Source organism: Emydura macquarii, unplaced genomic scaffold (genome assembly GCF_026122565.2).
Source record: "Emydura macquarii macquarii isolate MOO-44397 ecotype Brisbane River unplaced genomic scaffold, CSIRO-AGI_Emac_v2 contig_3451, whole genome shotgun sequence".
Lineage (NCBI taxonomy): Eukaryota > Metazoa > Chordata > Testudines > Chelidae > Emydura > Emydura macquarii.
In genome coordinates this window covers 6,177,301-6,205,086 of record NW_027133588.1, presented here as the reverse complement: position 1 = coordinate 6,205,086, position 27,786 = coordinate 6,177,301, and the positions used below count along the sequence as shown (strand labels likewise).

The following is a 27,786-nucleotide window of genomic DNA, read 5'->3' as shown; positions in this document are numbered from 1 at the left end:
GAGGCGCACCCCCCAGTCTGGGGACCGCTACATTGAAATGTAAAGCACATTGGTCTGAGAGTCCTAACTATCATTCAAAGAGCTCATCACTAATTTCTTTGGCATCTGAAAGGTTTCACTCAGATTTGCTTAACAATTCTCTCTCTAGATAACAGAACTTTAACAGCTTTCCTACATAAAATCATCTTCCACTTCTTTTAGTCGTTCTTGTTTCATCCTTGGGACCTTTTCTATGGTCTAAACTGGGACATAAAGGTGGTCTAACACATGACAACGCACTAGAACTGGGGTGGCCAACCCGCGGCTCGCGAGCCGCATGCGGCTCTTTGTTCATACAAATGCGGCTCTGCACATTGTATGGGGGTGCCAAAAAGTTTTTACTTTCAAATGTGAAATTGACCAGCTGCCACCGAAACTGACGGATCAGCACGAATTTTCGGCGGAGGGTAAGGTAAATGTGGTTCTTTGCGGCTTCTATCTTTGCAGTAGCTATTTTTGGGCTCTTCGTCTCTGACTGGCTACCCCTGCACTAGAACAATTTCTTGCGACTTGTGTCCACTGCTTGTATTTTCACCTCCCAGAATTCTGGTGACCGTTAGGTTGCAGTCATGCATTTTCCAAGGTTTCATTATTCCATTACTATGCTCACTTTCTCTTGCTACGTATTCTGTGCAAGATGTCTCTTTGGACTCCGACCTACCTATGGGCCAGATACCTTTCTCATTCGCTTCAATGGGAGCTGGATTGGGCCTTAGTTTGTACTTAGTTTATAAGTGTCAAGCTTTGCTCTATCTGTTCACCTGTGCTCCCAGCTTATCTAAGTAACTCTAGCTTTTGTCACTTTTCTCTACATTTCCTCTACAAACTCCAGATGAAGTTTACTCTTTAAAAAGTTAACACTAATATTTCATCAAGGTATACATTCCTGGCCTATGAGAAAACAAGAACATGAGAGGTGGATGTGGGAAAGCTAAACTGATATTCACCACTGCTCTACACATTCAAGACAATAGCATATTTGAAATAACATTTGTTGTGGATTCTTATTGTTATAGTTCTTTCTGTTCTACTTTTGCAAATAGGTGTCATTTAGTCTACTATTTTTTGCATTATCAAAACAAATGAATATATGTCTGCTGACATGACTGGACAAGATACATCAATTTCTATATGCACGTAATTTTTAAAGCATTCTTTTGTAGAAGGCCAGCCATGATGCCATCATTAGGTATTTCAGTGCCATCTAGTCTCCATTATGTCTATGATTGTTTAAAAATTAAAATGTAATTAGATCATGAAGAGGAGCAAAAGAATTCAGTACTAAGAAACAAGAACTTCTGCAGTTCATCCTACCTTCATGGAGTCGTACAATCGGTCAGCAAAATACAGCTGCTTGTTCTGAATACACTGGACTGCAAAGTGAAGAATGTATTATTAGTTAAACATGCTGCAAACACATCTGCAAACTAAAATGGCCCAGACTCCCCCTTTATAGATCTGATAGTTGAACGAGGAAAGGGTTTTCAAGGAGACAGGGCTTCCTACCCCCACCCCTCCTAAACCCAACCAGCCAACCAGCAAAAATTAAAAAAAGGCAAATGATTTGTATCTGAAATGTTTGTTACCTAGAAGTTAGTATGTTTAAGTAACTGTACCAAGAAAGGTTTGCAATTTAATTGCAGCTCCCTAAAATCTAATAAAGTATTTGATCTCCTCAAACTGTTATCACATCTCACTCTGGTGTCCCCCCTCAGTCTTCAGTCTTTGACCCATATTCTAATTATCAAATCCATTCTGGTCACATCCTTTCTGAACATGTTTATACAGATGACACCCAAATAAGATTTCCTCTTCCCAGTTTTGGCATTTCTTCATTTCTCGTCTTAAAGAAGAGCCTGGCTCTACCATAATTTCTATCAACTCAGTGTATCTGAAACAAATATCCCTCAGCAGTAGCTTCAACCAAAATGCCACCACTTCAATCCCATTCCATAATCCAAGCCTCACAATCACCCTTATGTTCCTTTCTATTTCACAAAATACAGTCCCAATTCAACCTCCTTTCCTAGTCTGGAAGATCTATGGACAGGCAAACACACACTCCCTCTCCAGACTTTTTCAACCCTCTAGGTTTCCAAAGACAAACCCAGACCAAATATTTAATGCATCAGACTGGAGCTGAAGGAACAATTCAGTCTCCACTGAAGAGTATGAACTGTAGATGAACTAACAGCAGATCACCCACTCTGCAGATGGACAGTTGGAAAGGGGAATTTTACCAGAGAGGAATATATCACTCATTACACTCCCACTCCTGATTAAAGTAATAAAATCCAGTGGCTGATCCCATGTTGACAGCACTTCTAGCTTCTTTCTTCTCCTCCAGCATCCTCAAATTGGTCTTTAAGCAGTTGGGCCATGCCTCATCACAGCAAGCAGACTGCAAGAGCCTTGGAAAGGTTTCACTGAAAGCTATTCTTAATAACCTTAACGATGTTTACTTACCAAGATTAAGGAAGGCATTTTCCAGGTCTCCCTTGACCTCTTTCTTGATGCTCTCCAACATATCATAAGGGCTGTAGCTCTTGTATCTCTCAAACACTATAGTAAGGAAGAAAACAATTAAAAGAACAGAAGTGTACTTGAGCTGTACACACAAATTCAGGGAGCAGAAAGATTGTGTGCACAAAAAACTGCACAAGGCAACTAGAGAGGGGCCAGGGGACATTAAGAAGCTTGACCGCCAATATCTAGATCCTATGCCACTTCATTTTCATTTTCTTGAATGAAGTGATATATTTTAGGAAGTTCTCAATTACTTAATGATGGGGAAATGTCTTAGCTTGGTTTTGTCACTATATGAAAAATCACTGAGACAGACCGCTCATCAGATAGCTATTGGTTCAATCCCCATCCACTACCCATTGTGGAATTTAGGCCCTTAAAAAATAAGAAAGCCTCTCAAAGGAGTTTCCTGGCTGGTAGTTATGTAAACACCGAAGGCCATTCCTGGGGCCCACTGACATAAGCTTTACATGTGATGTTTACATACGGTATTTGTGTGCATGAATGTAGCCCTCTGCGCAAGATTTCAGGAGTGAATTTAGAGATCACTTTCGAAACTGTAGCTTCTATGATCTGCTGCTGGGTGTGTATGACTGTTCGAACAGGGAGATTAATGTATTTGCTCTAGAGATATAAATGTATTTCTTTTCAAATAGTCATGGCTCAGCAGATAAACTTTTCACAAACAGCTCCCTGTTTCCTGGGTCTCGCTCGATTTGATCATTGTTGCAACCAAGCAAAAACAATCTCCTTCTAATTCCCTCCTATGGAAACTTTTTCTTTGAACAGTACCTTTCTGGAGGTGCGGGATACTCCTTTCAGTCATAATATTGATCCACTTAGGAACATCGGTTCCCTTCCTCTTCACACCAGCATCATAGAGGTCCTGTGGTTAGAACGAAAGCGCTATGTTAGCCACAAGGGGTAAGATGAAGGAGCCACTGCAAAACTATAGAAAACAAGTTCTACTAGAGCCAAATCAGAGGGGAATGTTAAGGGTAGACTCATATTTAACCTAACCACTGGGGGGGGGGGGGGGGGAGGGAGAATGCATACAGAAGGAATGGACTTACAGACCTGATTTTCATCTAACACAGGTTTTACACTATTATAATTCCACTAACATCAGTGAAGTTACTCGTGACCTCAGAGAGTATAGTCAGGTCCTGAGTTTAATGGTGACAGGTGAAAGGGGTGTTTACATAAAACTGTCAATAAATTTAATTCATGGAAAGAAAGACTTCTCCATATTCTCTCTTGGAATCACCTGGGCACCATCCTTTTAGATTCTGAGCAGAGGACCACGGTTCTCATATGAAACTCCACTAGGAAATCTCTTTGTCAGGGTGTCCATAGAAGCAATAAGATAGTTGTGTATGGATGATGGTGGGAAAGGAAGCCCATATATGGAAATGGTTTAACTCCATGATCACAAGTGGTGCATGCCAAAACTAATATTATGTCCATAATGTGCTAAGGTACCATATTCTAGGGAACATATGCACTCTCTCTCTATGTGAAAAAGTAAGCAGCATTTATATATTGTATATTCCGAGTTTTCCAAGATTTATTTTAAGGCATCATACACTTTGAGAAGTTCAGTTACCAGTGATCACCAGCACTTACCCTAGCATCTATGTCAATCAGTTCATAATCAATCACAGAAGTGTCCTCACACCTTTTACCCTTCAAACAAGAAGAACAAACTTTTAGCAGATGTAACTGAATTGAAACAGTGCAAACTGCAGTCAACATTTTTTGTCTCAGTTCATGTTAGCCAACATTTGCCAAACGAACATTACAACATGTTCCATCTCCGTTACAAAGCTCCGTTTATGCGAGTTGCTCTCTGGTCAAATTGCATGGTCATTCAGCCTCTGCATCATGTTCTTTCAAATTGTCAGCTAGCCAGTGAAGGTGCAAACGAATCCAAACTTGCTTTCAGTCAAGTGGCTGGATTTCTGATACAGCTAGTCAATCGCTAATCACAATCAAGGTACGTGAACTGCCACAACTGGCGAGTCGGACTGAAAAACACGACAGAATAAAGAAAACTAGACAGAGAGAAACACATACCTACTCAGAATATCTTACCTTGGCCAGAGAAACCATCAGCTTGCGGAAGTCACCAGAGGTGTCAGACACAATGTCCTTTTCCAGGTCTGTCTTGTACACTAGAAAACAGCAAATACTTTTCTATTCACTGCTAACCCACAAACATGACTTCTTTCCTCACCAAGGTCAACTTGAGGGGTTATAGATGCAAATTCCTTTAGCTATTTTTGTATTGGGAAGATGTATATGAATAACTAGCTACTCTATTAAAACACAGCAACAGGCTGTACCTAGGGGAGCAGTGGTGAGAGCATGGCTCTGCCATCCAGGCTTGTTTTGCCAGCACTAATTACTTAAACACAAACACACCACACACTTACTAGGCTCTTGAATGAGTGTTTTATTACAGCAGATACAGATCACCAACCATCAATTTGTTAGACTGCTTGCAGCTAAGAGACAAGTTTATGCAGAATAACCATAGTTTAAATACATAAGCTTAAATACAGGAATGCTGTCTGTGTTTCTGGCATGGCACTAGAGTGTTTTATTTCTTATTAGAGTAGCAATTTTCTGCATTGCTATAAAGCTGCTACTTTCCCCCTGGAGTTCTATAGGAATCTATCCCTGGATCCTTCCATTTTAGCATGTAGGTGTTTACATCCAATTCATCACTGTAATATTATTTTCATCTTATGCCATTAATACTTAGAACTGTCTTTGTTCATACTTAATTGCTGCTTTCAGCCATTGCTAATTTACAGAATTGTTTGCAGCTACCAAAGAACAAATATGAGGCAATTTTCTCCAATTAAAGCTAACTTGTTGCTGTCTGTGAGCACACTGGACACCTTCGTTACTGTTTGTGATGAATGCAACTTGAAACATGAAAGGGTCGTAAGAAATCTTACGGAATATTGTTTGATACCGAACTCACGTTCAAATCACTGTTAAATCCAGTTACCATCAACTGAGAAATGTAGCAAGCAATGGATAATATCCTTTAGCAAAGTTGAAAAAAAAGGAATCCATGCTTTTATCAAGTCTTGTCCAGATTTTTATGCCTTTTTTTTTTTTGGCAGCTCTATCAATTAAAGTGATAAAAGGGCTTCTTCAATGGATTCTAAATTCAACTGCTCAGCATGGATAGAATCTAGGAGCAGGTTTTTGCTCTCATTTACACTGATTCTGTCTTACTTACAATAAAAATAGAAAACAAAATATTGCTGTTGTTTTAACATGAAAAAAAGTGATTAGTAGATGCACCCACACTTGTTTACTACAAGGTCTGCAGTGGATTCCAAGGTACCAAACCCTGAGAGAGAATTTTCTTCCTCCATGGAAAATGCTTCTGCAATTCAAGTTAATTTCAAGGCAAAAGGTTAAGTGAAAACCACGCATGGAAGGCATAATTCCGGTTAGCCCTCATGGCACCTTAATTTGTGCATATTAAAAAGTGCAGGCACTGGGTGAAATCCTGGCTCCACTGACATCAATGGCACCAGTATTTCACTCTAGAACTCCTCCAGTATGTGTGGGTCCATAAATCATAAGGTGTTAGATACAGTATTTATGGTAGGCAGCCTGTCTAGGTCATGTTCAGTTACACTGAAGACTTCATCACTTATGCCAGCATAAATACCTGTCTCTCTTTTATTTGACCAAAACAATAGGGATAATGAGAATCCCCAGGAAGGCCAATGGTTAAAAGTTTTCCAAAGTCTCCCTTCACTCATCCAAAAGGAGAAAATGGGAGGGCTTAAAGTTTACTGTGTTGAAAATACTAACACACACACTTACTTTCTTTGTAGACTCTGTTAATTTCATGAAGCTCCTGGTTTGTCCGGGAGCAGATGATCTCAATGAGAGTATCTTCATCAGTTCCCAGACCCTGAAAACACAGGTAAGTTTTCGTTAGACACTAAAAATGACCGGACAGCTAGAATGGTTCGGAAACATTTGGTACATGATTTGGTAGTACTCCTTTCTTCCACTCAACCTTAGAGAACATTCCCATCTCAAGCAGCTGTAAAAATGTTAATTATGTAGCTACTGGTATTTTTGCTAATGGTATTGACCCTGCTGCTGATGGCTCAGTCTCCTTCTTCTCAATAACTATTTGCAACCAAGTTAGTGGCAGAGCACTGAAAGCAGCGTGAAAATGACTGCTACCCAATATTTTGCAGGGACAAGCCAAGCATTTCCCTATAAAATCTTCAATTGGCAAAGCAGAGTAATGCAAGTATTGATTTACTGTACTGGAGAGCAGGCACCCAACCTATGTTAAAAATCTCACTTGAAAACAAACTATCACAAAAGAGAAAATGGAAGGGGTTTGTCACAGTGCAGGAGAGGCTGGTAACAAATTTAACTCTGCCTTCCGTATACTGACTTTACACTGGAACTTTACCTACTTTTATATGTACAGTCTATTCACTAGAGTCTAGCAACTGGTGTGCAGAAGGCTAGAGATCCTGGCCTCTATTCCAGCTCAGCCAACGACTGTTTAATCTTTGGAAAAATCACTTAGCTTCTTTGTTCCTCAGCTTCTCTCATCTGTAAAACGGGGCTAATAATACTATTTATCAACCTCCTGGAGCATTCGTGAAGCAAATTCATACCTTTATTCAAAGGATTTTAAAAAAACAAACCCATAGATGAGCAGTGTTTAAATGCCAAGTATTATTCTAGTAACCTTGAGATACATCTAATATCATCAATGGTAAAACCACAAGCCAGGAGTATTTTAATACTAATTTGATTGTCTCATTGAGTTTCTAGAGAAGGTCAAGGTGTCACTAGCACTATACATTTCTTTTCAACCCTCAGTTTAGTGCACTGCACCAAAACTTGCCCCCTTTGAGTTAGGGCCTGAACTGGCCTCTCTTGTGCACACACGACAACCAGACAATCGTTTAGTAAAGCTATTAGAAACATAAGACTTGGGGTAATATGCACCTGGAGGGCGGCACCTTCCATGCCTCTGATGCAGCAAAGCAAGTACGTATTTCCTTGACTTCAAGCATGTGAATACTCCCCGTTACATTTTCCATTAAAAAAAAAAAAAAAGTCAGGCACTCTTTGTATTTGTTTTATTCTCTCACTGTTAACGTATTTGCATCAGGAACCAACAGGTCCTATTGAAAACAACAGTATCTCTTAGTTCATGCCCCATATCTAGCAAAGCACTTAAGTAACGTGCTGAACTGGAAGCTAATGACACTAGCCGCATGCCTGAAGTCAGGCTCACGGTTAAAAGCTTTGCTGGATCAGCGGACTTAAAATAAGGAACACCATCAAGAGGAATTGTTGGTTTCTGATGCAAACGCCTTTTAACAGTGAGATAATAAGCCAAATAAACGTAGTCTGACCTCTACATACCTTTGTTTAAATCAAAAATTGAGACGAATATTTTATACCCACAGAGAATTCTATGCATCCTGTACAGTCTTCAGATATTTTCTAAGAGCAGAACTCAATATTGCAGCCCACAATACAGCGGGAGCGGACAGTATTATTATCCATGTTAATACTAAGGAATGAAAGAGTCTTCAGCATGATAGACTAAATATTCAGATTGATACATACATTTTGAACAAGCTGAATGTGTTGAAAGGACATGATAAAATATGTATTTCAAAGTCTGGGTTTTGTGATCAAAGTCAAGATCGAATAATCAGGTTTCTATATCACTTGCCTTTCTGTGGAGCTAAAGTAAAACTGAACGTAGCAGCACTACTTTGAACTATGTTGAATTACAACTGTTTAAAATGGAAACCAATTATTGGTGTTAATACAGTAAGAAAATTACTAAGCACATAAAAAGGTTTCAGCTGATAATTAAACTTTATGGGAGTTCAGATGCTCCAAAACAGTGTAGTTCAATCAACATGCTCCTATCCTCAGGCTACTGGTCAATTGTTAATTTCAATTTTTTATTATGAAAAAGAGCCGGAGTTATTTTATGAGCCAATTGCTTTTGCTGGCAGGATTTACAATACATCATCAAATCTCAGGTGTTTGCTAAGCCAAAACCCCACCTCCTAAATTTGTGACTTTATCAACAAAAAACATATCATTCATAAGACTGAAGTTATGTAAATTACTTTTCTTATATAAAGGTAGAAACAATTCTCAATTCTGCTTTCTGATAAAAGTAAAATGGTGGAAAATGCCTTCCACAAAATATCCCTAAATTTTACTGTATTAAAATGTCACCTTAGGGCTTGATCCTGTAAACTTGGGAGGTAAAATGGTACAAAATGAAACTTGAAGGCCAGATCTGGCAAATGCTTAATGCTGGAGGACTTCACTGTGACTACCCAAGACGTTAATTGTGAAATCCTGGCCCCACTGAGGTCAGACCGTTTTGCCATTGACTTTAGTGGGACCAAGATTTCATCCTAAATACCTTAACTGGATTATTTGCAAGAACAGGCCCATCATGTTTATAGTCAGTCAGTCAATTTTATGACTACATAAAGCCAGAGTATTATTATTAATTATTATTATTATTGTAGCAACTCAGACCAGGACTGCATTGTGCTGTACAAACACAGAACAAAAAGACAGCTTCTCCCCCGAAGAGCTTACAATCCAAGTCATTAAGTGGCATGGCATTCTATGTATGGCAGCGGGATCATATGAAATTCCCTGGATGAGCAAGTGTTTAAATGAAAGTAAACTCTAGCTGAAACCAAGTTAGGATGGGTTCTCGCTCAGTGGACTTTAACTTGGGACACTTGGCTTCTCTTCTAACCCTTTTTAAAACTGGTCACAGCTTTTTAAATCTATCTACAATTCCTATAGATTGAGCAACTAGCTTGTGGGAGATGCTGCTTCCAACAAAAATAATTTTTTTTTTTAAAAAAGCACAGTCAAAGCTTTTTCCAAGCACATCCCATAGAGGAGTTGTTCAAGTTGGCAGCCAATGAATTGTGTGTTTAAGCCACTCATCATCATTGGTTGTCAGTCACTTACAGGACAGAATGCACCCTATTACACCTACTATTTTGGGGCTCTCTGCCCATGTGGGACTGGACAGATTTTTGCCCAGTCATCTGGTAATACTGCACCCAGTTCCCAGAACATAAGAACTGCCATACTGGATTAGCCCACTACCCAATCTCTGGCTGTCAACTCTCTCCATTGTGAAAACTGACCATGTATTCCTACCTTCTGTTTTCTATCTTTTAACCAGTTTCTGATCCACAAGAGGACCTTCCCTATTATGACAGAACTACTGAGTTTCCCGAAGAGCCTCTGGTGAGGGCGTTTTAACTTATTCATAGTTTTATAGTTTACTGGTTACTCCAATATTAGCTTTAATTGCATCCCACATGGTGTTTTTCCAATTTTGACATACTAAGAGTTTCCAAGACCCCAATACAAAAATAGCTGAGTGTTTTTTGGTTCAATATGAGGGTTAATTCCAAAAACTCATGAGTAATCATTAACTTTTTGCGGAGATTTTTCTTTTCTCACCTATGATTCTCCTTGGACGTGGCTTATTAAGTTTCAAATAAAAAAAACTAACGAGTCAATCCAAGCTAAAGCTCATGCACAAATGGCAGCATTTAACAACCACAGCTGAAAATGCTAACAGCAGACACAGGATATCAGGCTTTGGCTCAGTGGAGGATGTGGACATGTGAGTTGATGATGAGGACATAAGTCACCAGCAGAAAGTAGAACAAGTGCGTTATGACACAAGCAGTGATTCTGGCGAGAGCTTTACAGCCTGGTCTTCTGGCTACAAATACATTACAGGCACAGTGATGACTGTCCGTAATTTCACACACATAAATAATCAGAAGATAGAATGAAAAACACGGGGTCTACCTGTTCTGGAATAAATTAGACAGTACCTGTGTTAGCCAGCAGAGGGCAGCATTTGATTGTTCAAAAGTACCAAGTTTGACTATAATTTATTAAATGGTTTTATTACCCGTACCTGAAATTTTTCTATGTAGGTAGGATGTCTGTTAACTAGTTCAGTTTCTTGCTGCCAACTTTAATATAATTGTTCACAAACATTTATTTTTAAATACATGAAAAAATTTAAAACCCCCAAAATGTACCAAACTAAGAATACCAAAAATGTAAGTAAAATAAGATGGGTGAGGTAAATAAATCTTTTACTGGACCAACTTCCACTGGTGAGAGAGACAAGCTTTTGAGCCACACAGAGCACTTCTTCAGGTCTGGGAAAGGAACTCCCAGCATGCATCACAGCAAAGTGCAAGGTGGTACAAATTGTTTAGCATAAGTAGTTAACAAGGGACCATTCAAGGTAATAGGCCACTCTACCATGAATGTGCACAAAGTTTTTCAAAGCCGCCCTTTCAGAGGCTCCTTTGGAAGTCTGCCTCATGCACCGCTTTGTGTTCAGATTCTAGAGAGGGAAAGGACTAGGTATGAGACACTCCCTCACAATCAGTGATGTGACCCAGTGACTGGAAATGGTTTATGTGCTATCACAGGAGTTTTTAGCTCGAGCTAACAACTTCTCTATTTTGTTGTACTATTGTAAAGACTGGTTTTTTTAAATGTAGAAATGCAATCAGGGAAGTAGTTTGCTTTCCAAATGCTCTTTGACGAGTGCCTGTTCAAAGCAGCTGATCAGTTATGTCCTTAGCATTATCTTCATTCTTCAAAGTTATATTTAAAAAATAAGTGACAAACTTTTAGATTAAAAATATCACATGGCCCAAGAATTTAACTAGTGAACACTGATTTTGGCTGCCCTGAGTTGGACTGCACCACTTAAAAATATGTGACCATTTTTTAAAATCATGGCCTTAGGTAGCAATTCCAAAGGATGACTCAGACTTGGAGTTACAGTACTTTAATTTCAATGCTCATTTACCTTCATGGCACCTTTCAGTTCAGAAGCATCATACTGAGGCGGAGTCTTCAACAGGCCCAAAATCACTGCCTCCAGGTGACCTGACAGAGCTGATTTCAGCGCTGCAGAAAGTTCCTTTTAAAAAATAAAATAAAATTTTAAAAAGGATAAAATGATTGAAGCTCACTTTTGGCCTCCAGACAATTCTGCCTTTGGTGGTTGTGAATCTTCAAGACGGTCACTGCTTTCCCTGGAGAGTGGACAAGGAAACAGAATACAGGGTCGTTACTCAGGGAAGTCTAGAAAGGAAAAATGGGTCAAGCGGAGTTTCCTTCACCCCTTGAAAGGAAACGATCACCAGTCTGCTTGCAGGCCAAGTCCCCATCCCTCACAGTCTCTCACTGCTAGAGAGAAACTAAATAGAAGGAAATGTGTCCATTTCCTAGAACGTGGTGAAATTCAGGGAACTCAAATTTAGGGTTCACATTATTTTAAGCTTTTCAGGTCGTATTTTAATGGCTCAGATTCGTTGCACTGCCATGCAGTTAAGGAACATCAACTCCTCCTAATCAGTTTTGGAATGAAAATCAGTCAGTAACCTCCCTAATTCTGGAGCTCTCAAAAGGACACGACTGGGTTCATTGCAGCTGTTAAATGTCTCATATGAACAAGTTTTGGTAAAAAGGAAACAAAAGAAAGCCCACGATCACCTCAACCAAGTTCTGAAGCTCAGCTCAGAGAGTCAGAAAGATCTAAAGCACTTCAGCTCATTTCCACATCTGCGGACATGTCTGAAAGGAATCGTTTACAGTACACCAAATACTCAAAACAGGCTCTTAAGCTTATGTATAACTACTCTGTCACAGAGTGGCTGGCCCCTTTAAGTGAACTGGGCCCAGCCTCCCCGTGACAGATCAGCTACCTCCTAGCTGAGATTGACCAAGTGATTATAAAAGCCAGTACATGGCTCAGCTGAGAGGGCAAGAGCTACATGAAACAAGCTGGGGCACAATGTAAGAGGCAAGAGCGCCAGGCCCCTGCAGCCTGCTCTGCTCAGGAAAATTGCTTGGCTTTGGTGTTACTTGGTGACTTTTATGTTTTAAGACTAAAACGGAGCCTTTAAGGAAGGGCTTGAACAGATTTTGGGGGTAGTGTCAGTCTGTGCTGGGATGGAAGACACAGGCCAGCCGCCCGACATTCTGCGAGCTGATCCCATCCAAGAACAACAAAGAGGAGTCTTTAGGACCATCTTTCCTTCAATCTACGAATATCTAACTCCACTACCATACCTGAGGTGCATTAGTCCATGGTACATGCATGAAAACAGCTCTTCAGACTTCAGATTAACCACTGCAGACAATGCACCCTCTCTAATCAATTCCAGCAGAGTATGATCAAGTCCAGCCAACTTGGTCTGAAGTCTAATCTTTGCACTTCGATCGATGTAAAGGTTAAAAAGCATACAAATCAATGCGATGGGATTAGAAAAGCAGTTTAATTCACATTAGTTTGGGTGGTTTAATTTCTTTCCTCTTCCCTCGTTCCATCTGCTTTTCAGCTTTGGGCTTGTCTAAATGACACCAGCAAAGCACACCAGAAGGGCGTGATTTCTAGGGTGCTGTAACTTTCCCATGTAGACACTGCAGGGGTACTCTAAAAGGCACCTAGTTTGTGTTGATGCAGTCCTGTTTCAAACAGGATTTTATATTAATGCAAACCAGGCACCTATTAGAGCACACATAGGGGTGTAATTTGTAAAATGCACTTATGTGCTGTTTTCTATCTGCTCTGTGCAGGTGTTACCCAGAGCAGTTAGAAAACAGCACATAAGTACACACTACACATTACACCCCTACAGTTTGCTTTGCTGCACCATGTAGACATGCCCTTAGTTTCCTTTAAACAATTTCTGTTTCAGTCTAGGCACAATTTCAGTGTGACACTGACATGTGAAGTACACATCAGCACTTCTATGGGGATCAGAGTTAAGTGCATTAACATTTCTTTTTATAACTCTTCTCTCTCTCTCAAAAAAAAAAGTGCATCTAAACATCTTACAGCCATTCTACCACAGAGCTTCAAACCAGCGAGTCAACCTGCACAGGCCATCATTCCCAGAGTAAGGGTTGCAAGCACCACGGCTAGGTATGTGAAGCACTAGGAACTAGTTCTATCCTAAGTGAAGCTCCCTAACCTGATGTAGAGAGAAGCATCAACAACATTCAGTGCTGCTTACAGGAAGCGATCGCTTATCTCAGGGAGCTTCATTCAACGCTGCTGAACCAGTTGGGCTCAGGAAGACAGTGCTCCTAGCTCACCATGGGAGTCTGGTGGGAAAGTCCCTTTTCCGGCAAAAGCGGCGTGTTGTGCACTCTGCAGGTGACAGTTTAAGTGAGCGATTACAGGGTCTGCGCTCTGTCTTAGATGGGTCTCCAGCTAGCTGTTCATCACCGATCCTTTAGTGAACAGGACAAGCGTCCATTCACTTAAGCCAAAGGTAGTTTAATACAGCACCGGTATGAGGAACATTATGGACGGGCTGGAAATGGCTCTGTCTGCATCGTCACTTCGAATGGCAGCGATGGAATCGTAGGCCTGCAGGGGGTAGGTCTGCTATAGGCAGCCTTACTCCACGTATCCAGCAGGAGTTCCTTCCTGCCATTCTCCGCCACCGCTAGACGTGAATCAAAGGGGAAACGGCAGCAGGCAAACACTGGGCAAGCAGCTCAATCACACACATAGAAACAGGAAAATGACCCAAATAAAAATGAGACTAAGGCAGCACAATCCCAAATGATTGCTGGTGAACTGACTGACTCCCTGTAGGGTTACAATGGGCAGGGCTGGCCAGAAGTTTGCAGAGCTCTGTGCAAAGACATACCTAGACAAGGCCTCAGGCAAAAGGCAGGGAGTTAGCAGCTGCAGGGGTGAGGGATGCTGGTTCCCAAAAGAAAGATGGTCCAAAGAGGATGTGAGTTTTCATGAATGGGAAGGGAGATGGATTCATGAGACATACAGTGATCGATATTATTAACAGACGTTTGAGGACCCCTGCTGTAAGCAACAGGATACAGCACGCCATGCATAATGTACCAACTCCACCTCTTAGGAGGGGACTTTATCTTAGCAACATAAACTGTCTCCAAGGAAATCCACCAGAGACTATCCTTAGAGAGCACTGGGCGGGGGGCACACCCCTGACTCATCAGACAGGATGCATCAATTTCATGGGCTGTTTCCTGCTCTCTTAACACTGAGTCATTTGTTTGCACAGTTGCTTTGGAAGGCCTGTTCTCTTAGTTTTCATTGTTTCCACAGGTCACTTTACCTTTGGCACCTCTACACTTCCTATTCTAACTGGCATCTTAAGCATGCCTGCGGGTTGCGATAAGGGAGGAACATAAGTGAAGGAAGTGAACATCCAGGTAAAAATTCTGTCGATCGTGTTCCTGATTTCAGAACTTGGGTCTATTTTTAACAGAACGTCAAGTCCTACATTCAGGGTCCATCTTATAACCACAACTATCCTGATGCACTTGCACAAGATGGGGGTTACACTCAGCTGTCTGTGCACACACGTGTGTGCTGACTGTGTGCACACCCAGCTTGCACATGCTTATGACAATCTGTGGGTACCTAAGTCAGGAATGCAAAAAAAGTTCTGAATTTCAAAAATGGAGCTCTGAATTTGTATTTTGTTTCAGCTGAGTTTTCAGAGCTTCTATTTGGTGTCTGACAAATCTGAAAGAGATGCATTCATCATAACCCCAACTGGAATCTATGCATGTTTTTCCTTTTATGTGGGCATAAAACTTCAGTTATAATAAGATTTTAAAATTTGTTAAAAAACATCTCTTGGAACTCCATTAGCAAGGCTCATTTTACAGACAGCTGTACATATTTTAAAGGCTCCTTTTCATCAATAGCTTGGTACACGGGACAGTCTTGTCAGGATAATACCAGGTGATATTGTTAGCTGGCGAGTGATTTTGTTCAGTAACTGCATGATTCACTGCATAACTGGTTGCAGCAGTCATTTAAACTGACTTTGTGAATGCAAGCTGGAAGAGTTTCCTCCACATAAGCTACATTAACATGCAGATCCCTCACATCCTCCCCCTTTCCCCGGGTCCCAGAATTTCAGGCATCGCTTAAACAAAAGGATTTTCACACACGCTCAAGCACATCTATAGCTACTCACATAAAAACACACAACATGGACACAGCTTAGAAGGACATTGCAATATAGGATAAAGTGACTGGCTAAAACACTGGGCTTGATGTTTGGAGATGCTAAGAACCCCGTCTCCAAGTGATTTCAGTTACAGGTGTGCATGCTCAGCATCCTTGGAAATTAGGTAGCAGAGGCACAGCTGTTACTTCCAATGGTGTCCTAACTGCCTGTGATCAGATGGGCTGCAAAGGGGTCTTCTGAACTGTGGTAGCACATCCCACCACCAGCATTCATGTTCCTTTGGAATACCTACAGGTGTAGAGCATCAAGAGTTACCAGCTATTTCTCCAGCTGTCTTAATCCAAGCTCAGCCATGGTAAAAAGCAAGTGGACCGCCCAGTGAAATCAATCATAGTATGATCACTTCAAACCTAACCATGCATGTCAATAATGGTACCCACCATAAACCAGCTTAGATGCTTTCAGTACCTTTTTAGTTCTCCGCTGATAGGCAAAGGCAATATCCTGCCTCTGTTCATTGCTGCGGTTTGTCAAAATGTTGATGATGGTGAGCTCATCCACACCTACCAAGATATAAGGCAAAGGATTACTGGGAAATCCCCTCTTGCACTGGTCTCTTAATTATTAAAATAGTGTCATTTGCTGGAAGTGCAAAGTATGCAACACCCACAATAGACTTCATTAGTATCAACATTGTCCTGCCCTCACAGTAAGTGGAGCCAACGACAGCACCAGTTTTCACAGAGATGCACATCTAACGTGTGCAAAGCCCACTGTGGGCACGCACTTTGAAACATGTACACACTCAGCCCTTCTCCTGCTTGAATGACTGGCCTGGAACACGGAGATGATGTGCTACTTCTATCTCCTGCTAGGAGAATATTTCCCGTAAAACTGATCGGAACTGCAAGTAATTACAGCCTGCTCATGTAGTTTCAACTGAGCAATTTCAATCAGGCTTCTAAATAAAGCCGTTCTTTTTCCAGTTCAGTGCTGGGCATGTCACTAATCTTCCACACAGTGATTAGAAGAAAGGCCATTACCTTCCCCGTTCTCAGCAGCACAGAGGCTCAAAAGGCTAAGGGCCCAGTATGTCTACACTGCCATGTAAACCCAGGGTCAAACTCAGGCTCAAGCCTAACTCCCCTTCCGTCTACATGCGAATCACATTAATCCAGGGCTTGGACCCAGGGTTCCAAGATCCTACAGGTGTGGAGGGTCTGAGTCCAAATCAAGCTGGGACCCAGGGTGCAAGCCCTATTGCTTTGCTAGGTAGGTGGGGAGCCAAATGTCTACACCTCAGTTAAACAGCACCATAGCCCGATCCCAGAGAGCACGAGTCTGCTGACACAGGCCAGCTGTGGGTGTTTAATTGCAGTGTAGACATACCCTGCAAGTCCACCACAAGTATCCCACAAACCCCTCGGCTGGGCTGACTTTCTTTGTTGTCTGGACAGTCAAGTTTTCCCACACGGCACACAAAGGGCAAGGGCAGCCACATTTCGGAAGGGCGTTAGAAAGTCTGGGAAATGGGTGGTTTGACTCAGGCCCCCATAATGTCGGGGCCCAGAGCTCACCAATTCCTACCCGGGGGTTACAAATGAGTAGACGCCCAAGCCAGAGGTTAACAAATCCTGGGTCTGCTAGCTGAAGTTCTACTGATCCTGGGCTTAACCTGCAGTGTAGACATACCCTTTGATACTCACTGGAAGGAGCTATATTAATACACACTGCTTCCCGAAATTGCCAATAGGAGATGCAGGCTACGGTTTTGGCCTAGAAGATGCTCAATTCTCCAGCCTACCTTTTTTAAGCAGTTGAGCTACAAAACAGTAATGTTTTAATAACATTTAAAATGAAGGTTTCCAGATCAGTGTGTGAGAAATACAGAGAGAATTTGGATTGGTTAGAGGTTAACAGCTATGCTATACATACAGAACTAGATTCACTGCCTACCAACAGAACCTAAACTGGAGACATGTGGGTTGGCCAGCCAACACCCCGGGCTCTGCTAGTAGACCCACAGTGGGAGCATAGAGACTGGCCTTCCCAAGGGTTCTCATCCTTCTGCCTTTCAAACACACTCTCTTACACATCCCAGGCAGTCCAAACCCCAATGAAATTAATTGCCACAGTTCTCATTGACTTCAAAGGGCTTAGGATCAGGTCCACAGCATCTCCTCTAAACATCTGAAGAAGAGGAGGAAAGCTGAATGGCAGTTAACCCCTCATTCATCAGGAGCTAGGCAGTGTTCTTGCACCTATCACATGCTTTTACACTGCCAATCAATAGGATTTTAATAATGGACTATTACTGTATTCAAATAGAATAGCTGCCTTGAGGTTTTCTGGCATTAACTCTTCGAATACTCATTCTAACAGAAAAATCAGTATTTACATTCCAGCAACTAACTTTGTCCCAACTAGTTTTTTTAGGTGGATCTCTTCATGTAAACATGAAGGTCTCTGCATGCATGGTGATCCAACCTCTACTGAACAATTGTTTAAAAAGAAACAATTGTTTGAAAAAAAAAAAAAATTAGCCACCAGTCATCAGGAATAATCAGAACCACCACCACATTATTGTTAAAATACTTATTAGGCTGCCAGGGAACAAGGGGTTAAAGAGATTTGTGCGGAAAATATAGATGGTGCCATCACATTTTTTAGGCTGAATGGATTTGAACTGATCTGTAGAGGTTAGGTTAGTTCAAGGCATTCTGATTCAATATGGTAGGCGGTCAAATTTTCACAAGGCCTGGGGTAAATATATATTGTTGTTCAAGTGAAACCTTGTTTTCAATTCAGAATTTTGCAAATTTATTTTTCACACTCCACCTACCTGTAATAGGCACAGCTGGTTTATAGAGGAAAAATAATACCTATTCCAACCTCGATTAGACTGTATGAAGCAGAAAATATTTACCAATCCACTCCCCCAAATTTATAACACCCATTTAATTGTGTCCCTAATGCTACAATTCAACTGAAAGTTAGCCCCTAGATATACTGTCCATTTGCATCAGATGTACAGTACTGACTAAGCATAGCTGTCTGGAGCTGCCACTCAAAGAAAGACAGAAGCAGAATGTTACAGTTGTAGAAAATATCCAGATAAATTCTTCCAACCAGAAAATAGTAGCACAGGATATACAAGGACGGCCAGCCAGAAAGGGGAGTCAAAAAGCTGCTCACAGTGTTAGGTTCTAACATGCTAAAGTTTTCATTCGACTGAGTTCCAGTGGCCGATTCCTTGTTCCTAGTCATGGATGTAATGAGGCCTTTTGTAGCTGTATTCTCTGATTGAGAGGATGGGGCTTAGAAGGGGCAAAGTGTCTAAAATCGGGCGCATTTCTGCATTTGGACATTCAGATGGGAACTGTGATATGTAAAATAGGTATGTATTGGGAGTTGTGTGCCAATCTGTGAGCCCATATTCAGAATTGGGCTTCTCTCACTTACATGCCAGGTTTGAAAAATAGGCCTAAAGCCTCTAGACTATTCTGTTTTCCAAAGCAGTCTTATAAATAGCTTCCTTCATATTTGTACACATTATAGCACATACAGTGGTGTCTGTAATAAAAACAGGAGACTACAGAACGGAACTGTATTTCCATACAGAACACACCCACTCACTGGAAAATCTAGCTTGTAAGAATCATTCTCTGAGTGTTTTCTCTAACTTATTGACCCATTAAATACCCATTTAGATGCAGCATCTGACATGGGGAAAGTTTGTGAAAGAATAAAATTATTAATTATACAAGTGCTGCTGTCTACAAAGACAAAGACAATTACAAGCCAAAACTCCCAGGGCACTTTCCTTTACGTTGGCTTTTCTCCTGCCTCCATTGTTTTACTTTTAAAAATTACATTAAAAACCACCCCCACAACATTCACTGGGAATCCTAGACCCAACTTGTTTCCTTATAGCAGCACTGTTACTTAGTAATGCTACAACGTGCTCTCCTGCCAGTGGAAGGCGGCCACCTCATCTTTAGAGAATTGCGGTTTCCTCCCATTCCAGGATTCACAAGGAGTCAGATTCTTGTGAAAAGTGGGTAGCATGAGACTGTTTCCAAACCGGACACACGACTGCATTCGTTTCCAGCCCAGCTTGAAGGGTGGCAAGGACAAGGCCCATCAGAGCAAAGCTCTCCAACTTCTGCTGCCCCACCACCCAGCTTCCTAGGATCTCTGCTCAGCTCCAGTGGGAGATCTCCTGCAGAAGGAAGGCTGCCTTTTCATTTCAGAGTCCTCAAGTCACCAAACTCAGTGAGGCGTCCACACTGGAAGTTCATGGCATGTCAACTCTCACTAGAGAAGAATTACGGTTCCAGAATGCCGTGGTGGGTGAGAAATTACAGTCCCACGGTGGCGCAAAAGCTAGTCTCTCTCACCAACAGCAGTTGGGCCAATAAAAAAATATTACCTCACCCACCCTCTGTAATACCTCTAGTAACCTGGGACCATTGCAGTTACAACTACACCGCATAGTTCCCGAACGCATTTAACTGATAACCTAACACAGGAGCTTTTCACAGTGCTTGGCAACTTGGTTAGTCAACCTACACCACCACTTACCCGGCGTGGTGCAGTACTTCACACTGATCAACGCTGTGTTTATTCTAAGCCAAGAGGTCCCACAGTAAAGTGATCTGGTCACAGTTCCATAGCTTCAGTCCTGATTCTACCATGAAATCTGCAAGCTGTGATTCTTACTTACATGGGAGAGACTTGCTTCAACAGGGTGCGGAGAGGGAGTGATGGCCCAAGGTTGCAGATCCCTTTGCAAGGCAAGCGACATAGGCTGTTCTCTCCCCTTCCACTTTTAAGTGAACATCCAGGGACAAAAATACCTGGGGACTTATCCCTTTGACGCTCAACTTCCAAGTGAGACATTCCCAGGGGCTTGCCACTAAGGTGAGGTTTAGCCAGACTAACTTCTTGTTTGGTACATTTGGACACTCTTGGGCAAACGCTTTTCTACTCGTTAGGAGAGAGATAATGAGGCCACACACACACAAAAAAAAGGCTTTTAGCCTGTTGCTGCAGACTGAACAATCAGCCTAGCTCCGAATACTTAGGCTCCTTCTCTCTCTTTTTCCTGACTCCATTTTTTTTTTGGGAGGGAGGGGGGCAGGGAAAGAACAAAGTCAGTAACTGAGCCAAGGGACAAGATACCAAACTTGCTAAACCTGTGCAATCATTTTCAGATTCTATTATGAGCTAAGAGCACAGGCAGATAAAATGAGCGCCCAGGGGTGCTGGAACCATTTGTGTGTGGCAGGGGGGGGAGACGGAGAGTCATTGAACCAAACTGTAAACCCTATATATGATGGAAACCACTTCAAGCCAGCACCCCCAGTTCCAGCACCTCTGATCAGTGAGTGCTCTTCCTCTTACTCACGCAGGCTTTGTCTACACTGGGAAAACGAGCTGCAGTAAAAAGGTGTGTTTAACACACTGTAACTACCGTTGTTAAAAGCCCCTCAGCACACTGTAGACACAAACATGGACCAGCTGAGTTACTCACAGCTAGCTAACACATTTTTAAACATATCTGTTTTCTAACACAATTCACTGCTCCCCAGTGTAGGAAAAGCCCCACCCTCTCCCACAGCCAGCCTCTGCCAGGCCAGGAATCCTGGTCACAGGATAGCTGGTCATTGAGGATAAATTAAGCCCAGCTCCCCTGGACCAGAGCAGGTGAGTCCAATCAAGCAAATTGAAGAGGCCTGAGCTACACCTTGGCCTACAATGGGCTGCTAATGGGCTGCAGCTGGCAGGATGGACTGAGACAGGCTGTGCACCAGAAAGCTCCTGTGGCGGGTCCCTGAAGCAAGGGGCCGGGGAAGCAGCCTCAGGGCTGTTGCTCCAGGAAGGGAGCAGAGCAGACAAACTGGAAAGCTTCCAGTGAGCAAGCGTGCCAGAGACCGCCTGAGGCTAGGGAATGAGTTAAAAGATTGTTTTTCTGTTTGTTTGCTAACCTCAGTTAAGAAAATAAACCTCCATGCAAAAGACTGGGCAAGGCAGGGCCTGCTTTAGAGCTGAGGAGAAGCGCAGCCCGGCGACAATCCCTCACATAACACTGCATCAGCTCTTTGGCCCGTAATTCACTGCAGCATTCAACCAACCTCTAAAGCTGTTTAACGAAATCAGGTTTTTACCCTGGCATTTGACACTGGAAAAAATGAAGTCTTCCAGCCTTAGAAAAAACGACAGAACAAGAACCCACAAACGTTCACGTTAAAGCTTCCTGTTCACAAGCTCTGGGGATGGAAACACAAGTCTATTCATTGCTCTGGCATTTCATGGAAAATGCACGCTTGCACTTCAGAGCAGGGAAGTATGCAGCTAATAACGGCTTGCTACAGGATGCTGACTCACATTTGCTAACACAGGGTGGGGCAGAAGTGCTGCTTAAACAAAAAGATCTCACTTTGCTACTCACTGAAAAGCTCTGGAAGTTAAAGCTTTCCTTCAATCTTGAGTAAAAGCAACCTTATTTTTGCTGAGCATATCTTGCTTGTGTATTTCTATCCCTGGGTAACAAGCAGAGTTGATGATGTTACTTTTGATACTGTATTTTTTTTCTAACACTACTCCTCCTTCCAGGCTCAGAAAACAGTTCAAATTTTCAGCTTGAAAATCTTTTTATGAGGAAAATTATTATTTTACTTCTGATGGCTGTTAACTTTTCTTTTCTGTTCACATAGTGACTTCAGCATCATAGCTTAATCAGCAAGAAAGGAAGAAGTAAAAACCTCAGCTGTGTAAATGAACAGAGTTGTGTTTAGCTTCTTTTTCTGTTGTTGTTGTTGTTGCCTTAAAAAAGGGCCACTTATGAATCTCTGTGGATCCAAAATATGAGCTCATCTTAACCACCATCTAGGTACCAGAAAAGCCAGCAGATATTCTGATAGTCTCCCAGTAAAAAATTATGGTGCACTTTCTTTATAGCAGGAGGCAGTATAAGTGCATCAGTTTTTACCACGGGTCTTAGTTTTGCCTTTAATTTTCAAGGACAGCATGGATGGAATGGTAGGAGACTCTCTCTCTGCAATCCTGAAGGTGGGTCTTTGAATATAGGACTTGGGGCAGGTGCGATGTTTTAGGCTTACCAGTTTTGACAGCATCCCTTCAACTTTTAAATACTTCTGATCAAAAAAGAGCACTAGGTTTTGTAGAGCTATCCAAATCATGGCTGAATCCATGCTAGCAACAACAGCCCTGGGAAGGGATGATTTTTCACAAAACTATGCACCCACGTAGCCCGATGGTACTACACTTCTCCAGGGAAAACAAATAAATAGTCTACCCTAGCCATGGAAACAGCACTCCCAATAACCATCTTGTTTAAACAGAGCCATTGCTACCATGGCTGCAGCGGTCATATGGGCAGGTACAAAGATCAAGTAGGTAATTGTGGTTGGATGGTGGACAAACAGATATTTTTTTGTTTCCATCTCTACAAAGTTAGCCAAGCTGATTTAAAAGCTAACAATGCACAACAGATATCAACCAGTGCCCAGTTTATGTGGTTTCCTAAATAATGGCTAGAAGAATGAACAATTTTACATTTATAGGAGGATAAGGGAAAACAGGAATGATGCCCATAATTGTTCAGGGTAATGTGAATCAATGAGAAAGCTAGTGAGTTAATGAAGCCACCTAGTGGTTCTGTTTTGTCATTAAACCTGAAATGCAATACTGTAATAAATAAATTCAGGTTTGTGGGTAAGGTAGTGCTAACGCTATGTCTCCATTGTTGTTTCATGACAATCAGAAGAATACACCATACAAAGTACATGGGAAGCATTTCTATTTTGACAGCATCTTTAGGCACCTAAATATTTTTGTAAATCTGGCCCCAAGGCTCCTTGAACCAATTTTGGGACTATCTGATTTGAATTGAGATGTGCATGGTTTTATCATTCTTGCTGGAAATCCTGGCCCCACTGAAGTCAATGGGAGTTTTGCCTTTGACTTCAGCAAGGCCAGGATTTCTCCCGTTGTGTTTTGCTTTGTAGGGATTTCTCCGAGATATACAGATGTACAGTGATACATCTCTTTGCTGCTACTGTTAACACTCTGAACAAATATCTTTCTATGCAGTTTTGTGGATTTCAGAGTGTCTCCCGCAGAACATGCTAAACGGGATTTTCATAAGTGCATGTCAAAGGAGGTTTCCTCTAAACTTTTATTCTCACACATTAAGAATAATATTAACATGCACAGGCATGCTATGCTGGACTATCCACATACAGAATTCAATCTTCTAGAAAAAAATATCTATGGATTATGTGACACAGTCACGCCTCTGGTTTCTGGATAAAATGAATGCATTCAACGTTTATTTTGTGAGCACTCTCACATAAGGAATTGTAAGATATCTCTTCATCCACTAATGGAACAGAAATATACCATGTGACTAAGGTAAGAATTCAGTCACACAGTTTGAATTTTAAATGTCAGAACCAACTGCTCACAAGTCAGCCAAAGAACAAGAATTATTCTGCAAATTATTTTCTACAAACATGAGACAGTCACTATGCGCAATTCTCAAAGGAAAAATGTGTGTTATGAATTATTTATTATTACTTATCACCCAACCTTGTTACCTGTTCTGAATTGTAAATATGCGTAGCTGCAACACAACACATTTTCATGAACTAAATAGGTATGTGTGTACTATATTATATTTGATACACATGCAAATAATAAGCATACCTCAATAATTAAAAAGAATATGGATATTCAATGCAAGTTGTTATATATTTTTTCCTATACTGACTTTCTGAATGCATATCTGGGTTCGGATACCTGTACTACCCAATGCAACGTGCAGCCATGCATCAAGCAGGCAGAGGTGGTTGGCCAATTTTATACGAAGCTATTTTGCACAGAGTAAGGTCCCAAATAATCTCCTCAGTCCTTTCCTAACGAAAGGAATACTGTAGAAAAACTTAAACCTGGCTTCTGTAATAGGACATGTTTATTACGCAGTCATACTGGGAATAAACCAGAGCTAATCAGTTTAAATGGCATTTATTAACTAAGGGGTTGCGTTGCAGTTAATTACAAACCATTTTATGTAATCTGGACTCATTCTTTTCTACTTTAGATGGTTTTTCTTCTCTGGGTTTTTGAATATGTATGGGAAGCTATCCACAGTTGTGCTGTGCACCCTCTGCATTTAATCCAAGGCCAATCAGCTTTAGAGCAATAAACCCCTACTTGTGCTAGCATATTTTTGCACTGATTCACTCAGTTCCCAGTGGATACATCATAGCATTTCTATCAGATGATAAATCCCACAGTGGCTAGATATGGATCTAAATGCTGAGTAGTTAACCAGAAAGATGGAAAGCTTCTGTAATGTTCTTTGGATATTGTAATTTGCAGAAGATGCATGCATTCTATAGACTAAGCAACGGATGTTTTTGATTTAGGAGGAAGACATGAGGTAGGATGTGTTATCAGCAATTTAGAGAACTACTGCTTTGTGATTCCTGGTGCTTGGATTTTTGGGAAACAACCGGACTAGCTGTAGTGAGTTTTCAGATCGGTTGTCAGTGGTTTACCATTGCATTTGAATACATACACTAAAGCATGAAAAAAAAACTCCGGTGCCAAGACCACCTAAATGTTTCCTCACAGAATTTGTCAAATTCTCAGGAAGGCAATCTCAATAGTGCTGCTATAAAATAGTTACAAGATAAAAGGGTATTCAGAGAATTATAAAATGAGCAAAAACACTCTCACAGTAGCACTATTATCCAAATTCTGGGACCAAAAAGAAAGGTGTGGTTTTAGATGAATCCTCCTCTGTATGCTCTCAAGCCAGAAACATGACAGGCAATCTCCAGTTAAACTTTTCATGCTTTATTGAAACCAGACAACACAATGAAAGGTGTATTTGAATGCTTGGTTACGACATACTCCATTTATGTGCTTAGCTATTTACCGTCTATTATGAAATCTGCAGCTTTCTGCTCATCTTACAAAAAGCCAAATAGAAGAATATATAGAATTATTCTCCTTCAGTTCCATGAGCCATTTATATGGCGTTTTAGATGTTCAAAGCACTATCCAAACAATAATTATTGAGATAAATATCAGTGATACTTGGTGAAAACAGAAGTTCTTATAGACATCTACATGTTTATTAGTGTATAAATATTGATGAGTCTTTTTTGTTAAAGATCTGGAAAATCCCACAAACATTTTCCATTATTTGCTCGCAGAAGGAATTCCTAATATTGTCATTACACTGGTTTTTCTATTAGGTCAATTCTTGTCTGGCAGGACATACCATGGAAACAAACATATGTTTAGAGCGTTTGCAAATGGAAATTCTACAGCTCTTCTGCAGTAACAAGAGCCCAATCTCCATATTCAAGCATTCAAACTACAAAGAAATGGAACTTTAAAGAAAAGGTTTTAAGATTGTGCTTTATCTCCCTTAGGCATGTTCTATTTGGGTAATTGTCCTTACAATGGAACAGTCAACATCAGAACCAGAGTCTCCATTTACAAGTCAACACGTTACCTTGAGCAACAGCTCCTGGATAACAGACACAAACCCAGTCCTGCAAACACTTGTGTGTCTCCTTGTATGTTTCCCTATTATTTAAGTATCTGCAGGATCAGGCACTACTTTTGGTACATTTAAGCAGATGTATTCCCCCAGATCTTCAAAACAAATTCAGCAAATTGCTTATTCTAGTTGAAAGAAAGTGAACAAACATTAGCCTGGCTTTTCCTGACAGGACAAGCCCTTCTGTTGCTCAGGATATTTAATGGAAATTACAGTAATTAACAGCTTGATATGCCAGAGTAAATTTGTCATTATCCTGAAGGCGTCACAGTACTTTCGAAATGCTTACAGTTGCCGTATAATCAGCACTGCAAAATATTGTTAATTAAACCTCGACAAAGCTATACACACAAAGCAGCCTGATGCAGGGGTACGTCCCCCTGACGAGCTCTCTTTTGTAAGACGCTTGCTTTGGTGGTTTAAAAAACAAATGTGAATTTCAGATTTGAAATCCATTCCTACTTTTGTAAGATGCGCTCTTAGAGCAGCAGTTCTCAACCTGTGGGTCGCCTGCAGCCCAATCAGCACATAGCCGTGGCCCATGTGACATCCTCAGGGCCATACAGGCAGTACATATATTATGTGGATGCGGCCCACATAACAGAGAGCTGCATATGCAGCCAATAATGGTAAATAGGATTAGAACCACTGTCTTAAGAGGAAAAACAAATGATTATTTTTTCTCCTCCAGTTGGTCGTCTGGTGGTGGTGGTTTTGTTTTTTACAATAGCTAATTATAAAATAATACCCTTTTAGCTTTTTAAAAGCAAATTTCTCTCACATGGAAATGTCATGCAGTGAGAAACGGGCAATGCTTTTATGCCATCATTCTTTACGATCCTGTGACAACACAGAAGAATAAAAGGGGACTTTGTTCCGCTTTATAAAAGTCAGCATTTACTTCAGATAAGTGGCTCAGCTTTTTAATGCCTCTCCGTTCTGCTTCTTGGCAAAACCTCAGCAATTCCAGCCACACCCAACTCTTTTTTCGGAGCAGAGTGGAAGAGACTCTAGAATATTAACCACACCCTTTCTTTGTTACGAAGGAGGATGGGAGTTGCCCTACATGTCCATGCTGGAAGTATAATAAAGTATTTTTGTAATCAGTTTGTGATGTTTCTTCCTGATGTGGTGCCAATGAACATGGTTGAATTGCGTCCACAAGGCAGTTCTTTCCCCAGAACAAAACGACCATGCTGCCCAGCTGCATTTGTCCTGTGAAAATCTGGGCAGCTATCCCACTAGACCTCAGCAGGGATAGAGTGCCTGCAAGACACTGAGAGGCACCAACAGTGGAGGCGGTTGGAAAAAGTTTTTTTCTCTGAGGAAAATATTGAATTTTTGGTGAAAAGCGGGAAAAAAATTATTTCAGCCAAAAACTGAAATGCTGCCACTCTCCGCTGTAAACCAGGATCTTACAACCCCCATAATGCGGTGGGACTACATCTCTCACAATGTACGAGTCTCCCCTCTCCTCCTCAGCATGCCACTGTACATTATGGGAGATGAAGTGCAGCTGGG

General features: G+C 41.3%; 1 protein-coding gene across 1 annotated transcript in view; it reads right to left on the bottom strand.

Annotated features, from left to right (window-relative positions):
• Positions 1-27,786, bottom strand: part of ANXA2 (annexin A2) — a 43,079-nt gene that overhangs the window by 3,689 nt on the left and 11,604 nt on the right. The window contains exons 4-11 of the mRNA XM_067534592.1: positions 16,131-16,225; positions 11,489-11,602; positions 6,421-6,511; positions 4,660-4,739; positions 4,192-4,251; positions 3,358-3,451; positions 2,506-2,601; positions 1,354-1,412 (exon numbers count right to left, since the gene is read on the bottom strand). Of these exons, the coding sequence (XP_067390693.1) occupies positions 1,354-1,412; positions 2,506-2,601; positions 3,358-3,451; positions 4,192-4,251; positions 4,660-4,739; positions 6,421-6,511; positions 11,489-11,602; positions 16,131-16,225 (689 nt within the window). The remainder of the gene's footprint in view (positions 1-1,353; positions 1,413-2,505; positions 2,602-3,357; positions 3,452-4,191; positions 4,252-4,659; positions 4,740-6,420; positions 6,512-11,488; positions 11,603-16,130; positions 16,226-27,786) is intronic.